The 17,415-nt window shown below is 45.2% G+C and overlaps 1 protein-coding gene across 3 annotated transcripts in view; it reads right to left on the reverse strand.

Moving 5' to 3' along the window:
• The window catches only part of LOC114028482 (rho guanine nucleotide exchange factor 10-like protein), a 229,507-nt gene that overhangs the window by 182,470 nt on the left and 29,622 nt on the right, over nucleotides 1-17,415 (reverse strand). For all 3 annotated transcript variants that reach the window (XM_027842736.1, XM_027842735.1, XM_027842734.1), the window contains exon 2: nucleotides 9,432-9,502. In XM_027842736.1, coding sequence (XP_027698537.1) covers nucleotides 9,432-9,468 — 37 coding nt within the window. In that variant the 5' untranslated portion in view covers nucleotides 9,469-9,502. The remainder of the gene's footprint in view (nucleotides 1-9,431; nucleotides 9,503-17,415) is intronic.

Here is a 17,415-nt window from a genome sequence, read left to right on the forward strand (position 1 = left end):
AACCAATCAACAAGTATTTATTAACTATCTACTATGTGCCAGATAGGCAAAAATGAAACAAAGACTCATTCAGTCCAAAGCCCCACCCTGCCCTCAATATTTTACAGAAGAAGAAACTGAGGCTAGGAGTGGCAAGAGACTTGCCCAATGTCACATGGCTGGGGAGGGAACATTGTGTAGGAACTTAAGATTTGGAGTCAGAAAGGACACCAGAGGCCATCTAGCCCAACTCACTCATTTTACATGTAAGAAACTACCCCCTTTCAAATGTGCACAGTTTGGTTGTTGAGAGGGGAAGAGAATATTGGAATGAAGAAAACAGACTAAACTAAAGTGTGAAGAGACAAAATCTCCCAGATAAAATGTTGAAGAGTAACGCAAGGTATCCTGACCCCCAGTCAAGTCAAGTCAGCACCCTTTTATTAAGTACTTACTATGTGCCAGGCAGGCACAGTGCTGAGATCTAGAGATAAAAAGAAAAGGGGGGAAAAGTTGTCCCTGCCTTCAAGGAGTTTACAATCTAATGGGAGAGATAACATGCAAACAACTTGGATAAATCAGGATTGATCACCAAGGGCAGTCATTAGCATCAAGGGAGATCAGGAAAGGCTTCTTGTAGAAATGGGATTTCAGATAAGATCTGAAAGAAATCAAATAAGCCAGGTGATGGAAAAGACGAGGAAAAGCATTGCAGGCAGAGGAGACAGTCAGTAAAAATGTACTGAGTCAGGAAATAGAGTGTCTTTTTCGAGGAACAAAAATGAAGCCAGTATCAGTAGGTTTTGTGGAGAGTAATGTGTAAGAAGACTGGAAAGTTAGAAAGGGGCTAGGTGATGCAGGACTTTAAAATCCAAAATTAGAAAACCTTTCCCTCAGATTAAGGTGCCGAGAGGACTATTTTAAGGCAGGGCAACGAATGAGGGGGCAGAACATTGCGGTCCATCAATTCTTTGGCATATGACTGTGTTTTAAAGTTTTGAAATCTATACCTGAGAAACTATTCCACAAATAATTGTCAAGAAACTATGGGAAGATAAGTTCATACCTGACAGAGAGATGGATTTTCTTAAGTTTTGCCTCATAAGGTAAAGATGAGTCATTGATCACTGGAGGCTCTGATTTGAGGCAGTGGAAGAAGATCACTAGAGAAAAGGCTTTGAGAAAAAATTACAGGAAGGTATATTAATAAAAAAAAAAAAAAGCCAGCTGAGTGCAGGAGGAGTCACAAGTAATGAGTAGGGAACAAAAGATTTAGAAGGTTTCCATCTCAGACAAAGGATTCTTCAGCTGCTTTGATGGGAGCCTACAGTTTGGAAGAGAGGAATCACTTTTCTGATTGGTTGGAAAAGGGCTGGGTCACAGGTGAGAGCTCTCCATTTGCTCTGCTGACTGAAGGAAAGCTGAATCCTACTACTATGCATAGGGCTATTTGAACTCAATGCTTTTGGGCAACCGTCAGAGGCCCAAAGGAGGGGAAAACCCTTCGGGATACCTGGCTTGATGAGGAAGAAACAGAGTGAAATACAAGCTTTGCATTTGTTTTGCTATGAGCTTGGCTAATTGGAGAAGAGGCATTGCTTTGCTAGAAGCTGATGAGAGAAAGCTCTTCACCATTCAGTGAAGAGTTAGCTGGGCTTGTCTTCATCACCCACACACTAACCTGAGGGGTTTTATAGTTCTCTGCCTAAAGGAACTGAACAATACTCATTTTATTTTTTAATGAAAGAGCATAACACTTTCTCAGCCCTGGATCAAGGGCCTCAGTGAGCTTTTTTGCTGAATCCTCCTCCACATCATGCCCTCCAACCATAGGTGTCCCTCAGGGTTCTATCTTGGGCCCTCTTTTCTTCTCTCTCTCTATTTCTTCACCTGGTGATCTCATCTGTTCCCATGGACTTGATTATCATTTCTATGCTGATGATTCTCAAATCTACCATTCCTACCCTAGTCTCTCAGCTGACTTCCAATGTTGCATCTCCAATCGCCTTTTAGACATTTCAAACTGGATAGCCAGTGGACATCTTAAACTCAACAAGTCCAAAACAGAACTCATTATCTTTCCCCCTAAATCCTGCCCCCCTCCCCACCTTCCCTATTACTATGGAGGGTAACACTATCCTCCCAGTACCCCATATTCCCAACATAGGAGTCATCCTGGACTCTTCACTTTCTCTCACTCCGAAGCTGTTGCCAAGGCCTCCCGATTTCATCTTTGCACCATCTTGCAAATATGCCTCTCCTCTGACACTGGCCCCACTCTGGTGTGGGCCCTCATCACCTCACACCTGGGCTACTGTAATAGCCTGGTAGTAAGTCTGCCTGCTTCAAGTCTCTACCCACCCAATCTATTCTCCATTCAGTCACCAAAGTGATTTTCCTAAAGTACAGGCCCCTTCATGTCACTCCCCCACTCCCACTCAATAAACTCCAGGGGTTCTCCATTAGCTACAGGATCAAATACAAAATCCTCTGTTTGGTGTTATCTACAGTCCTTCCCAACCTAGCCCTTCCTACCTTCACAATCTTCTTACACCTTCCTCCTTGACATATACTCATCAATCCAATGACACTGACTTCCTGGATGTTCCACAAACAAGACATTCCATCTTGGCTCCAGGCATTTCCTTTAGCTCTCCCCCATGCCTGGAATGCTGTCCTCTGCTCTGACTACAGACCTCTCTGGCTTCCTTTAATTTCAAACAAAAATCCCATTTTTTGCCCAAAGTATTTCACAACCCCTCTTCACTCTCAGGCCTTTCCTCTGTTTAATTATTTTCTGCTTAACCGTCTAGTGCTTATTGGCACATATTTGTTTGCAGGTTGTCTCCCCCATTAGATTGTAAGCTCCTTGAGGGCCAGAACTGTCTTTTGTTTCTTTGTATCCCCAGTGCCTAGCACAGTGCCTGGCACACAGCAAATGCTTAATAAATGCTTGCTGGCTTCCATCTCTCTCTGCTCCAATTTAGCCTTCATCAAGTGCCATTGTAATCTTACTCCTGATTAAGCCCCTCCTTCAAAAGCCTTCATTGGTTCCCCGGTGCCTATAGTATATGATGCCAAGTTGTTATCCTGGCATTTAAGGTTCTATACAATTTGGCTCCAATCAGCAATGGCACAGTGGGTTGCAAGCTGCCCTTAGAGTCAGGAAGACCTGAGTTTCAGTCCGATCTTTAATACCGGTTGAACAAGTCATGCCACTACTTTGTGTCTCGGTTTCTGTCTCTGTAAAATGAAGAGATAGGAACAAACCGGCTCCTATAGGGTCCCTTCCAACTGTCGATCTATGATCCCATGAGCTATTCCAGCCTCACTGCATCCTGTTCTTTCCCTTGACAATTATTTTGTCTTCTTTTATATATATATGATGTTTCCCTGGCAATGTCTTATAAGTTCTTTGAATTATTTTATTTGGGGGTTTTTGTGCCCCATACCTAGCACTGCTCTCAGCACACAGGTGCTTAATAAGATCATAAGAGTTGGATGACTGCAACATCTGAACTCCTGAGACCACCCCTGATCTAGTCCAATTTCTTCATTTTACAGACAAGGAAACAGAGGCCCAAGGAGGTGCCAGTGTGGTGTAGACAGTGGCGGATAGAGTGCTGCACCTGGAAATCAGGATGACCTGGATTTAAATTCTGCCTCAGACACAGCCTAGCCATATGGCCCTGGACAAGTCACTTGACCTCCCATATCCCTCCCATAAATCTTTATCTCCTGACACCATGCCTTTGCACAAATTGCAGTCACCTCCCCAGGCCAGGGACACCCTCCTTCCTCACCTCTACCTCTTAGAATCACTGGCTTCTTTCCAGTCTCTGCTCCAATACCCGCTTCTGGAGGAGGCTCTTCTCCATCTACTCAGCTACTAATACCTTCCCCTTCTTGTATGTTATTACCATATTGTCTCCTCCATTAGACTGGAAGCTCTTTGAGGGCAAGGCCTAGTTCTGCCTTCCTTTGTATCCCTAACACAGTACCTAGCATAGATTAAGTGCTTAAAAAAATTTTTTTTGACATTGCTTCAGCCTGAACAATTCTCCCCATTCCTTTCCCTGCCAACCCCCTAGAAGACAAGATGTATGAGGTGTAAGCACCTCAACTCAGAAATGTGTGCCTTGCTTCAGGCCTTTCCTAGCTGCTCAATTTTGGTGAAGTCATATAATCTTTGTCTGCCTCAGTTTCCTTGTCTAAAAAATGGCAGGTTTAGATTGATGACTTCTAAGGCCCCTTCCAGCTCCAAATCCATAATCCCATGAAAAGTCTCTCTACACGGCAATAAAAGGAAACCAAACTTGAGCCAAAAACAACAAAGTTTGTGCCAAATTATTAAAGTGAGACTACACAGCCATCCCTTCTTTTAATGACAAGAATAAAAAGTTACATCTACTGTTGAGGTCATCGTTCCACTGGGAAGTTTGCTTAACTTTGCAGTGAATGAACTTTGTTAGGAAGTGTCTACTGACCCAAACAAAATACACCAATTGTTTTATAAATAAGCAATCCACAGTTGCAGCCTCCACTCCCTACTGCCTGTGCTCCACTTCTGGACCCTTGAAGCCTGGTTTCTAATCCCATTACTCCAATAAATCTGATCTCTCAACTGCTGGGTTCCATCTGGTCCATCTTCCTTGACCTTCTTGCAGTATTCAATATGGCTTCTGTCCTAAATAACCTCTGGCTTCCATAACACTGCTCTCTCCTGGTTCTTTCTATCCCTTCCTGCCTCCTCAGTCTTTTTTCCCTGAGTGACTTAGGAAGGGCTTCACCATCCTTCTACTTTCTGACCTTGAATGTGACCCTTGGGATAGTCTTCCTGGGCCCCCTTCTCTTTCTTCCTCTTGGTAACCTTAGCAGCTCCCATGAGTCCAGGGATCACCTCCATGCAGATGACTTCCACGTCTATGTATCAAGCACTAACCCTTCCCCTGAGTTCTAGTCTCACACCTCCAACTGCCCAGTGGAGATCTCCACCTCAAACCAAACACATCCAAAAGTGAACTCTCCTCTAAACCAACTCTTCCTCCCAACTTCCCTGCTTCTATTGGCGATAGCACTTTCTATCAGGTGACAGTGATGGATCCCTACTCACAATTTCCTAGAGCACCTGTCTAGATCTCTTCTTTGCCCTTTATCACACCTTCCTTACATAACAGAACCTGTGAACACGTCATTGCTAGAAGCTAATTAGAGAAAGCTCTTCACCATTTAATGAAGAGTTAGCTGGGCTTGTCTGTATTGCCCAGAGGGTTAACCTGAGCAGTTTTGAAGTTCTCTGGCTTTAGAGACAATAAGGCAAAGGTTTCATTGTATCATCTTTGTATCCTCAGCACCAAACTCTGAGTCCATAGCAGATATTTAAAAAATTTGCCAAAATGAATTATATTATAAAAGCCCACGTCCCAACTGCCAACTTCTCCCTGAAGCCCCCAGCTGGAAGCAATTTCTCCCTCCTTGAATCTCCAAAATCATTCTATTTAAACCTCTCTTAAACAGAGAGAGGCAGTGTGGTACATTGGATAGGAAGCTGATACAGGAACCAGAAAGATCAATTGGCTATGTGATCCTGGACAATTCATTTACCCCTTTAGTCCCAAATGGCATAGTAGATAGAGCAATGGACTTGTAGTTTAGAGGACCCAAGTTCAAATGCTGCCTCTAAAACTTACTAGCTATGTGACCCTGGACAAATCTCTCTCATCCCCTGTTTCCTCATCTAAAATATGGACTACGATAATAGCACCTGCCTCACAGGATTGTAGAGAAGATCAAAGGAGATAACAGGAAAATTGTTTTGTAAACCTTATAGCATTTTTTTAACCTTATAGCATTTTATAAATGCTAACTAGTGGTAGTAGTAGTAGCAGTGGTAGTAGTAGTATTTGTAGTAATAGTAGTAGTAGTAGTGGTAGTAGTGGTGATAGCAGTAGTGGTAGTAGTGGTGGTAGTAGTAGTGGTAGTAGTGGTGGTAGTAGCAGTGGTAGTAGTAGTAGTAGTAGTAGTAGTAGTAGTAGTAGTAGTAGCAGAAAAGATAGATATCTGCATTGGTAGAGGGAGTTTCCTCATCTGGGAATTTCCTAAATCAACAAAATCACCAGTCTCTAACCTTGTCATGTCTTATTATAACTTGTTATGTATATATGTGTCATAGTACCCTATGGGTGGCACAGTAGATTTGGAATCAGAAAGACCTGAATTCAAATCCAGCCTCAGATACTAACTGGGTATGTGACTCTGGGCAAGTCACTTAACATCAGCCTCAGTTTCCCCATCTGTAAAATGGGCATAATAAAAGCACCTTCCTGCCAGGGTTATTGTGAAAATAAAATGAGATACCATATGTAAAGTGCTTTGTAAACCTTAAAGCACCACATAAATGCCAGCTGCTATTAATTAGTACTATTGAAATTCCTTGAGGACAGAGACTTTTTATCTTTTATCTTTCTATCCCTGCCCCCCCAACTCCTCCCTTCTAGCACCTCTCTTCTAGCAAATGTTTGGTAGATTGTTGTCCTTCCTTCTGAGGACCAAAATGACATCACTATGTTGGAGTCTATGTTTATTAAAAGAATGAATAATTACTTCCTTTGATATTCTTAGATAATCATTTCTCTCACTGGTTAACGAATAACCTTTTCAGTATTAAAGACAGGGACTGGACCTATGATTTCATTGGTGTGGAAATTCACTGGATAAAGGAATTCCCTCTACCCATGCAAATCATCATCTTTTCTGCAACTTATAATCTTAGAAGCTGTCAAAAGCAGTGAGAGGTTCAGCAATCTGTCCAGGGTCACTTAGCCAGTAGGTGTCAGAGGTGAGACTTCGACCAGATCTCCCAGGCTCTAAGATAACTGAAGAAGTAAGTTATTGTCCTAGGCAAGACTGGAGTCCGGAGGACCAGAGTTCAAATCTGGCCTCAGATACTTACTAGCTGTGTGATTCTGGGCAAGTCACTTAAACCCTATTTGCCTCAGTTTCCTCATCTGTAAAATGAGCTAGAGAAGGAAATAGCAAACTATTCTAAGTATCTTTGCCAAGAAAACCGCAAACAAGGTCATAAAGAATCTGAAAGGACTGAAATGAGTGAACCAAGTCTTACATTTTGGATCATTGACTCATAAACCAAACACACACACACACACACACACACACACACATGCAGGAAAGATCAAGAGGATAAGGATAATCCTCAGTTTTCAGATGAGAAACTGAGACCCAGTGAGGGAGAGTCTTAAATCTGTTGAGTTTTCCTGCATATCATTTACTCTAAGACCTTTAAATGCTTTTTTTTTTTTAACTGATGTAATCTCTTTCCTACACCCCTGGAAAGCAGACAAAAGGAAGGGAGTGTTCACCATGGCAGCCTCCATGTTGGTCACCCCATGTCTGTTCTCTCCCAGCTCCAATCCAGACTTTTACTACCTAGCTCCCACCTAGCTTTTCAGTCTTATTTCATATTATTCTTTTAGTGAGGGTGGGCTGCCAACTGTTCCCTTAGTCATTTCCCACCTCCATGTGTTTGCATAAATGCTTCACCAGGTATAGAATTCCAGTAGGATTTAAAGCTCCCTCAGAACAAGAATCATTTCACCTTTACCTTTGTATCTCCAATGCCTATCGCAATACTTGGCATATGGTAGGTGCATAATAAATGCTTGTTGCATTAAATTGGCATTTAATCCAATCCCTCTTCAGTTGTGCCTGGTAGAATCCTGGCTCATGATCCTGACTCCTACTCAAGGCTTTCTCTGGACCACTTCCATCCTCCAGCTATTAGCACTCTCCAATTGCTGAATTCACTGGGTATTAGCATCACAAGACCATAGATCTGGATCTAAAAGGAACTTCAGAGCTGGCCCAACCACCATGTTTTTAGTCCAATGGCTTGCCCCAGATCACAAGTAGTAAACATGAGGGTCAAATCTGAACACAGGTCCCCTGACTGCAGTCAATATTCTTTCCCCTTCTTCATTTCTTCCTCCTTTATAGATAATCTACATTCATTTACTCATGACCCAGTTGTATTCCCCAATAGAATGTAAGCTCCCTGAGGGCAAGGACTGCTCAGTTTCCATTTTTGTATCCCCAGGGCCAAGCACAGTGCCAGACCCAGAGTAGCCACTTAATAAATATGTGCTGAATCAAATTAAACTAATTATACTGCCACCAGAAGAATCTTTCTCAAGCAGAACTCTGATAGGATAATTCAATCACTTCCTACTGCCTGCTGAGCAAACCGTAAAAATTTCAACCTGAAATTCAAGGTCCACTGTGAATGGGCCCCAACTGACCCTTCCAGATTTATGTCCCATGACTCCTTGTCACATACACTATACTCCTCCCCCAGAAGACTAGCCACAATTTCCCAAGCTCTTGGCTCCCTCTGTACCTCTTTGGAGGCCAGCCTAGAATGTCTCCAATCTACTTTTCTACTTGTCAAAATCCTATCCTATCTTCGAAGCCCAGGCCAAGTATTACGACATCCATGAATTTTCCCTGATTTTCCCAAATCAGAAGTACCTCTGAATTCCCATAAACTGGTAATTCCTTTATGCGGTAGTTACAGTAGGTATCTCTGTCCCCTCTTATTTCTCTGTGAACTCTTTGAAGACAGTGATCAAATCCTGCCTCAGTTTCCTCTTCTGCATAAGGAAGGAGCTAGCTAAGATGAACCCTATAGCCCCTTCCACCTCTGGCATTCTATGATCTGAGGTCCTTCCCAATTCTAAGGTTCCTTTCTAGCTCTGACATTCTTTTTTTCTGAGGACTGACCATCCTGACATTCTAAGGTCCCAAGTTCCCTGCTGGCTCTGACAATCTACAAATTTAGACATTGTGGCATACTTGGAGGAGTGGCCAACTTGAAATCTGTTCTTAGTTGAAATCGTGACCTACAGGCCAGTCCCTGTATCTCTCTCTTAGGTTCCATATCTCTAAAATGGGGGTAATCATGTTCAGACTGCCTGTATCCTGGGGTTGTTGGGAGGAAAGTACTTTATAGGCCCTAGCACATTACAGTAATGCCCCTTAGGCATAGCAGTAGTGATGGTGACAGTATCTATGAATCCAGGTATTTTTCCTATCACTGATCACATGATAGGTACTAAATAAATGGTTGAATTAGATCTGCTCTAGGGAAACTGAGGCACAGTAGAGGAGCCACTGAGTATCAAGTGTGAGATGGCCTTCACACAGTTCACACAAGTCCATGGCAGAGATAGGATTTAAACTCAGGAGTCTTTAATTGCCGGCAAAGACCCTCAGACCCAGTGGCCCATACTCTCATCCATACTGACTTTTCAATTCTGTACTCCAGAGATGGGTATGACAGCCCCTCAGGACCCAAACAGGCCCCCCCTCCCTTCTAATACAAAACGGGAAACACAATCAGAAAAAAAAATAATAATAAAGTCTGGTGGTTACAGTACCTACTGCAGGCTGAGGAGACGGATCTGAGGAAGCCATCTGCCTGCAACTATGCTCAGCTCACCACCTTCTCCTATTGGAAGAAAGAGAGGAAATGCAATCAGAGGGGAAGGGGAAAAGAAGTCATGGAGAAGCCTGGAGAGGCTTCATTGGCATCCCAAGGTTGGGCGATCAGAACACACAGACACACACAGACACAGACACACAGACACAGACACAGACACACACACACCCCCTATCTCCCATACAGCCTTCACCTCTGCCAGCTTAGCAGCTGCCCCACTGGCTGTAGGAGGCACTTCCAAGCCAATAAAGAGCCTGATCACCTCTTTTTGCAAATCATTAACCCAAAGATAAACCACAGGTGGATCGTGTAGCGTTGGCTACTGTCCCACCCTCTTCCAGCCCCCACTGCAGATCTCGCCACTGCCCAAGCAGACCAGGCAGCTTTCAAATACCATGAACCCTCAAAGACTCCTGCTTGCTCCAATCTGGAGTGGACATTCCAGCTACCACTCAGATCCCAACATCAGCAGTAAGTTAAGCCTGGTCCTAGAACGAAGAAGGAACATAAGAAGAAAAGGTGGCCAGCTACCTTCTGGGAACTGGCAGGATATTTCCTCTTTCTGGCCAAACATTAACCATCCTTTCCCTCTCTAATTGGCTCAACATCTCATCTACTAGCGGATTGGAGGCCTCACCCTCTTTGGCCCTCCATGTCCCCATTTGAGAGAATAAGTGGAATGGTGTACTGGGGAGAGGGCTTCATTGGTCACCAGGAATTTCCAGGCTCAAATCTTAGCTCTGACTGAGGCTCCCTTAGAGCAAGGAAAACCTGAATTCAAACCCTCTCTGGTTACTGGTTGTTAGTAGCTTCACGACCTAGGAAATTCCTTAACTTCTATGTGCCTCAGTTTCCACATCTATGACATGAGGAAGATATGCCTATAGCACCTATTTGAAAGGTTTGTTGTGAACCCAGATGAGATCTTGCAAGTGCTCTGAAATTCTTAAAAATACCATCTACTGGTCAGCTGTTACCATTTTTTTATCTGACTAATTGCATTCATTTAATTGGCTCTGACAAGGAAACTCCTTCTACCTAGGCAAATCTATTCTATGACTTTAAGCCTTTGGGCATTCTCTGGAGTAGGCAAGAAGGGCCTGGGTCAATGACTCCATTTTATAGACAGAGAGAAGCTACCTGACACACAGCTAACGTCCAAGGCAAAATTCAAACTTGGGTCTTCCTAACTCCAAATCAGGTATCTCTTCCACATCACGACTTTCCCCACAGCGGTTTCAATATATCCATGGGTCAGCATAAGAAATTAAATGGGAATTTTGCAGAAGCCAAAGACAACACAGAGCTTATGACCAAATACTTAACCTAAATTTACAATAAATATCCCATAAAAGAAAAAGTAAAAATTCAGACTTCTTGTTTGGCATGAAGGGAGGACCAGAAAAATTTACTGCGCACTGCACCCCTAACCTCCATGATGTGGAAGGTGTACCACCTGCCTGCCTCAATGTTGTTCTTTAAAGGGGGGAGTGAGAGTTATGACTTATTCCTTACCTAAAGAAAATAAAGCTTGAAAAAAGAGGAAGGAGGAAGGCAAAGAGAAGGAAAGAAAGGGGCAGGGAGAAAGTGTGATATAGATAGGAGCCCTTGTTTTCATCACTGGCCATATTCAAGGCAAGCAACGCAAGTCTTTGGACAAAAGGGCCCCAGATGGCAGGTGTTCCTCACTTCCAGGGTCGGGATCACAGAGACTTTTCGGGCTTTCCTCTCCCTGGGGCCAGAGACTCAGAGACAACAAGCCCAAAGCAGAGTCTGCTAACGGGACCAGATGGCCTCCCCTCTAGGGTTAATCAATCAACATCACAAAGATCCAGGTCTTGGATAATTAATGGACCCCACACTAATCCATTAAGAGCCACCACCCCCAACACACAGCCCAGGATTTGTGTCTCTTCGCTACCCTTCATTTATAACAACCTAGCCCCATTTGACCCCAGGATCCCCCAGCTCTGAGACTCAGGTCTTGGCTTTTAAGGAAGGATTCTATATAAAGGGTAATACGATGAAAGTATCATGAGCACCAGAATTAGAAGTTGAAAAGCCCTGGCTTCTCACCTCAGCTCTGCTCCAAATTCACTGTGTGACTTATGAAATTCACTGTCTCTCTCTGGGCCTCAGTTTCCTCTGCTATAAAATGGGAGCTTTGCCCCATATCCACTGATTTGATGATTCTTTTTAGTTCTACAGACACATTATCCAGCCTCATCCATCTCCTTCTTTCCCTTGACATTGGCAACCATGGTAGCTGAGACCTTCATTACTCTCTCACCTGCACTACAGCATTAGCCTTCTCACTGGTCCCCCATCTCCAGGCTCACTCCTCCCCTTCCCCAAGTCATTCTCCACCCAGATGGCAAAATGCCATTCCTAAAACACAGATCTGGTCCCTTCCCTGCTCAAGTTTCACGGGTTCCCCATTCCCCCTAGGGTAAAATCCAAGATCCTCTGCTTAGCATCTAAATTCCTTCACCTCCTGGCTCCAATCTACCCCATTAGGCTGATCTCACTTTACTCTCCTCCACATACATACTCTGCATTCAGGCCCAACTGGTCTGCCAGCTAATTCCCTGTATGTGACCTGAACAAACTGTCCTCCATGCCTGCAATGCTGTCCCTCCTCATCTCCATCTCTTTGGACCAGGAACACAGCCTGTCAAGGCTCAGCTCAGGCGCAACCTTCCTCATGAGAGCTTTCCTAATCATCATATCCCCAGCACCTAGCCCAGGGCCTGGCAATCAAGGAACCTGTCCACCGGCATTTATAAAGAGCCTACTATGTGTCTGACCAGGACTGTGCAAGCCACTGGGAATTCAAAAACAAAAATGAGAAGACATTTAATAAATAATCATTGAAGGAAAAATAAAAGGGAGGGGTAGGAAGAGATGGCCCAGACAATCTCTAAAGATCCTTCCAGCTCTGGCAGTCATGAAGTAGTAAAGTCACACTTTCTCAGAATCTCAGACCGGGAAAAAACTCCGGGGTCAGCTCCTTCAGACCCGGCACCTGACCAAACATCCCCAGCCAAAGGTCAGTCACCTTCCTCAGAAGCCCTGGGAAGGGGTGGGGGAGGGGTGCATCCTCCAGACAGAACCTCCCCAACTTTCTTTGTCAGGTATCCTCCAGCTCTTTACGCCCCCCTCCCCAAATGATTTTGAATTCACTTTGTACAAATTTCATATTTATTTGTGTACATTTACTAGAAATAGACTATAAGCTCCTTGAGGGCAAGGATTGTTTTGGTTTTTTGTCTTTGTACTTCCAGTGCTGAGAATAGTGCCTGGAACATAGTAGACATTTAATAAATGCTTGAATAAATGAATGAATGAATGAATGGTAAATACTCACCCCTCCTCTAAAACCCAACTAAAATGCTGCCGCCCCTAGGGAGCCTTTTCTATCTCAGACTTCCAAGGGCACTTCATTTTCGCCCTTCTAATATACTTAGTTTTCATTATTATGTATTACAGTTGTCTGTGTTTCTGCCCAATTCCCTTTCTAGCCTGTAAGCCCTAGGAAGAGAGGAGCTATATCTCATCCCAGCTTTGTAATCTCCCTCAATGACACACATACAACTCCTTTCACAAGGCCTCTAGCAAAATAAATGTTTATTAAATGAAATAAAATCGCATTAAATGAAATGAGCTGTTGTCTGCCATCCAAGAGTCTCAGATCCTAACTGATGTGCCTGGCAGGCCTTACCAATATGTCTATCTGTGACTATGTGTGGGCCTCAACTTCCTTCTCTATATAAAATAGGGGGTGGGGGGGGACCTAGATCACCTCTGAGGTGCCTTTTACAGCTTAGTCTACCAGCGTCCCCTAAAGCCTGCTTCTGGGGCCAAGGGCAGGAGCAGAGGTAGAAGAAGCAGGCGACCTAAGGATGGAAATGGAACAGAAAGGCTGAAAGGAGGGAGAGCAGTCAGAGCTGAGGGGCATCCACGGGCACAGCCAGGAAGAGAAGAGAAAATGGGCCCCCAAAAAGAAATGAGGCCATTGCAAGAGGGATAGGCAGCGAGCAGCCCCCTGCTACTCCAGGAGAATAAGTAACATCTTCCAGGGTTTCCAGATCTAGTTTCAGTTCCTTATCCCTGGCTTCCCAGGCCTCCTGGGCTCTGGCTGCTCTGAGAGAGAATTCAAGGCCTCGGCCTCCCCAGAACCCCAAGTTTCATTGAGGAACCATAGAAAAGGAGGAGATGATGCCTAGGGAACTTCCCCTATTAAGTCTAACTCACTGTTGGACTGTTAATAAATGTTGATTGATCGATCAATTGATTGGAGGAAATGCTGCCCAGGCAGGACCCTGCGACATCCAGCTAAGGCCCAGGACTCCAGCCCAGGGGTAGCAACAGTTTCCTGTGGGATGAGCATAGTTCCCAAGGGCCACTCGTGGGAGAACCAGTCCTTAGGACCGTGGGATTCACAACTGGAAGGGGCATTCGAGGTCATCCATCCAAACCCCTCATTTTTTTTGATTGGTTTTTCTGTTTGTTTATTTTCTTACAAACGAGAAAACTGAAACCCAGAGAAGATTGAGTCACGGTAGTAAGGAGCAGTGGCGGGACTCAGAACCAGGTCGTCTGACTTCAGCGTTACTGTTCTTTCAACAACACCCTGATACCTCTGCAAGAAGAGCTGAATATTTTGAGGAGGGGGAGGAACAGGGGAAGGAGGAGAAGGGAGAGGGGGAGAAGGAAGAGGAGGATCTCTCCCTGCTCTCACCACAGATCTGCCTCCAGAGTTACAAAAGACAGTAGGAAAGAGGAGTCTTCCAATCGAAGGAGGATGATAAGAGGCAATTCAATTCGACAAACACTTATTAAGTGCTTACTGTGTGCAAGGCACTGGCTAGCTTGGGTATCTTAATCTGTGGGATCTGTGAACTAGTCAGGGTTCTTAAGAATATATTTTGAAAAAATTGCACTTCAATACAATTGCATTTCAATCAATCAGAAATATCACTCTCCTCCCTTCCCCCCACCCCAACTCCAACTGAGTTGGAGGCTGTGCCTCTCCCAAGGCTGGCCCTCAGAACATCGTCCCCCATTCCAGCCCTCACCCACAGCCCCACTTTTCTTTCATCTCTGCTCCAGACTTATTTTTATTTTATGCATTTAAAAATACTATTCTTAAAAAGAGTCCGTAGTCTACACCAGACTGCACCAACGGGGGCCAGGACACACAAAAGAGTTAAGGATCCCCTTGCCTTAGAGGATAAAGAGGGACAATTTTTAAAAAAGCTAGAAAGGGAGGTTGCAGCCATAATGGTCAAGCTGGGAAATGTCTTTTTGACCCTAGAGGCAATAGGGAGCCATGGTAGATTTCTGAGCAAAAAAGTGAAATGGTCAGATCTGTGTTTCAGGAATATCAGTTTGAAAGCTGGGTAAAGGATAAACCAGAGAGTAGAGGGAGGGACTGGAAGCACAGAGACCAACTGAGAGGCTGCTGTGGGATAATGAACTAAACTTGTTTTCAAAAGAGATATAAGAAGGTGCCTCTGTCCCTTCTTGGCAGAGGCGGGGGATGACGGGCGCACAACAATACATATATTAGATCTGGTGGAGGTGTTGGTTACCTTTTCTGAATTGACTTTTTTTCCCTTTTGAAAAATTCTTTGTTCTATCGAGATGGCTCCCTGGAAGGGGTGGGAGGACTATTTTGGAAAATGAGCTCAAGGCCCTTCCTCATCCTGGTTGTCCTCTCTGGTTCATCCACGGCTTCTCTAAATGTTTGTTGACTTTTTTTTCCCCCCATTTTTGGTGAGGCAATCGGGGTTAAGCGACTTGCCCAGGGTCACACAGCTAGTAAGTGGCAAGTGTCTGAGGCTAGATTTGAACTCAGGTCCTCCTGACTCCAAGGCCCGAGCTCTATCCACTGCACCCCCTAGATGCCCCTCTAAATGTTTGCTGAATGAATTAGTGACCAAGCAGTCTGAAGAGGATGCCAACACCCCTTCTAGCAAAGGCAGAATTTTTGAGCAAACCTCTTCCCTTTCCCTGGCCTCTAACTTAAACCTGCTCAGAAAGAAATCAACAGAATGGCTCAATCCGAGTTGGAATGGCTTCAGTGGTAAAAACTAAGGGGTTCATGGGAGACGGGGGTGGTAGAGGCAGCAGATCTTTGCCACCAGAAACCGGGGTAACAAGCTCTCTCTGGTGAGGAATGTTCTCCTTTTCAAGTTCAGGATGAAGCTTCGGCTCCTAAGTGCCCTTCTGCTGGGAGTGGAGGACGGCCTGCATCCGGGTCCTTTCCAGCTCCCTCCACTCTCCTCCCTGCCCCCAGCTGGAGGCTGTGCCTCCCCCCAGGCTGGGCCTCTGAGCAGCCCCCTCCCCTCCAGCCTCCCCCGTGACCCGGTTTCTCTTTCATCTCTGCTCTGGGTCCTTCTTCGCTGGAGACTTGGGCACCAGATTCTCCATCTGATACTATATGTGGTGGAGCCGATCACCCTCCCACCCTGGTGAAGGCCACAGGTGGGACAGGGTGGTCCCTCCCTCATCATCTCCTCTCATTGCTCAAGGTTGCCAGATCGGATTCTACATTCGGAACAGCTCTCCCATACATACCCAGCTTTTTTTTTTTTTTTCCAATTAACCAGCATTTATTGTTTCTTCCAATTCTCCTCCCCACCCCCACCCCACTGGAAATAAAAATTAAAACAAAACACATTTGAGACACAGCCATTACCCTAGGTCAGGCCCTCATCATCTCTCTAGAGCCTGGACTATTGCAATCAATAGCCTAAGTCATAGCTTTTGTTTTTATATCACCTACATTTTCCATTATACTCCTCCCCTCCCTCCCAGAGAGCCAGTCAGTCAAAAAGCATTTATTAAGCACCTACTGTGTGCCAGGTATTATGTTAAGCCCTAAGGACACAAGAAATTGAAGATGAGGAAACTGAGGCCCAGGGCCAGGAAGGTCAGGAAGTCGCTGATCCAAGATTGGAACCCAGATCCTCCAGCTCCAAATCTAGTACCATTTCAGTCTACTGAACCGTCCTCCTTGAGGTGGGAGGGTTCAATTAACTTCAACAAACATCTGTTGAGTTCTGACTTCAATGATCCCAGGTTGGGTTGTGTGGAGAGCCTTGAATGCCAAGTATTGGACTCTGAACCTTGACCCTACCAGCAGTTGGGGCGACTGAAGACATCGGAACAAAGGCAGGAGGAGAAACAACCCAAGCTATGTGTAAGAAAGATTACCGTGTCAGCATAGAAATTAAAAGGGAGAAAAACTAGACAAGGGAAATTGAGGAGATAGAAAAATGGGGAGTCCAGAATGGAAGAGCCCCTGCTAGGATGTGGGAGGGTGGTCAGCCTTAGGAAATGCCCCTCAGACTGTTAACAATGGGGCCTCTATTCCCAGCCCATATGGCTCCCCCCTCCCACACATCCCTCATTCACCTCCTTCCCCTTCTGGCAAACCAGGCCCCCTTCCCCAGGGAGGATGGGGAAGTGGACACCCGGATTGGTCCTGGCCAATCCCTGGGGGACAAAGGCCTGGGAACCTCCCCCAGCAACCATCGCCCCTTCCAGGGCTCTCCAGGGCTGGCCTGTCTGGTTGCCACAGTAACCAAGGGCTGTGTGTATGTGAGGGTCCCAGTAATGAGGAAGGGAAAGGAAGCCTCTTAGAGAAAAGGCTCTGCCGCCCTTAGCCTCCAACCCTGCCCTGACCCTCCCCCACGCCAGTCCCACCCCACCCCCTTCAAGTCCTCAGGCTTCTTTAGCTCCCTGGGATTAACCCCTTTGTCCCTGCCAAACCATACCAAAAGAGAAATGAGGAGGGGGGAGAAGAGAGAAAGAGAGGTCAGAGAGAAGAGAGAGAGGTGAGAGAGAGAGAGAAAGAGAGAGAGAGAGAGAGAGAGAGAGAGAGGTGTGTGAGAGACAGAGAGAAGAGAGAGAGA

This window comes from Vombatus ursinus, unplaced genomic scaffold (assembly GCF_900497805.2).
Source record: "Vombatus ursinus unplaced genomic scaffold, bare-nosed wombat genome assembly UNPS02014884.1, whole genome shotgun sequence".
NCBI classification, from domain to species: domain Eukaryota; kingdom Metazoa; phylum Chordata; class Mammalia; order Diprotodontia; family Vombatidae; genus Vombatus; species Vombatus ursinus.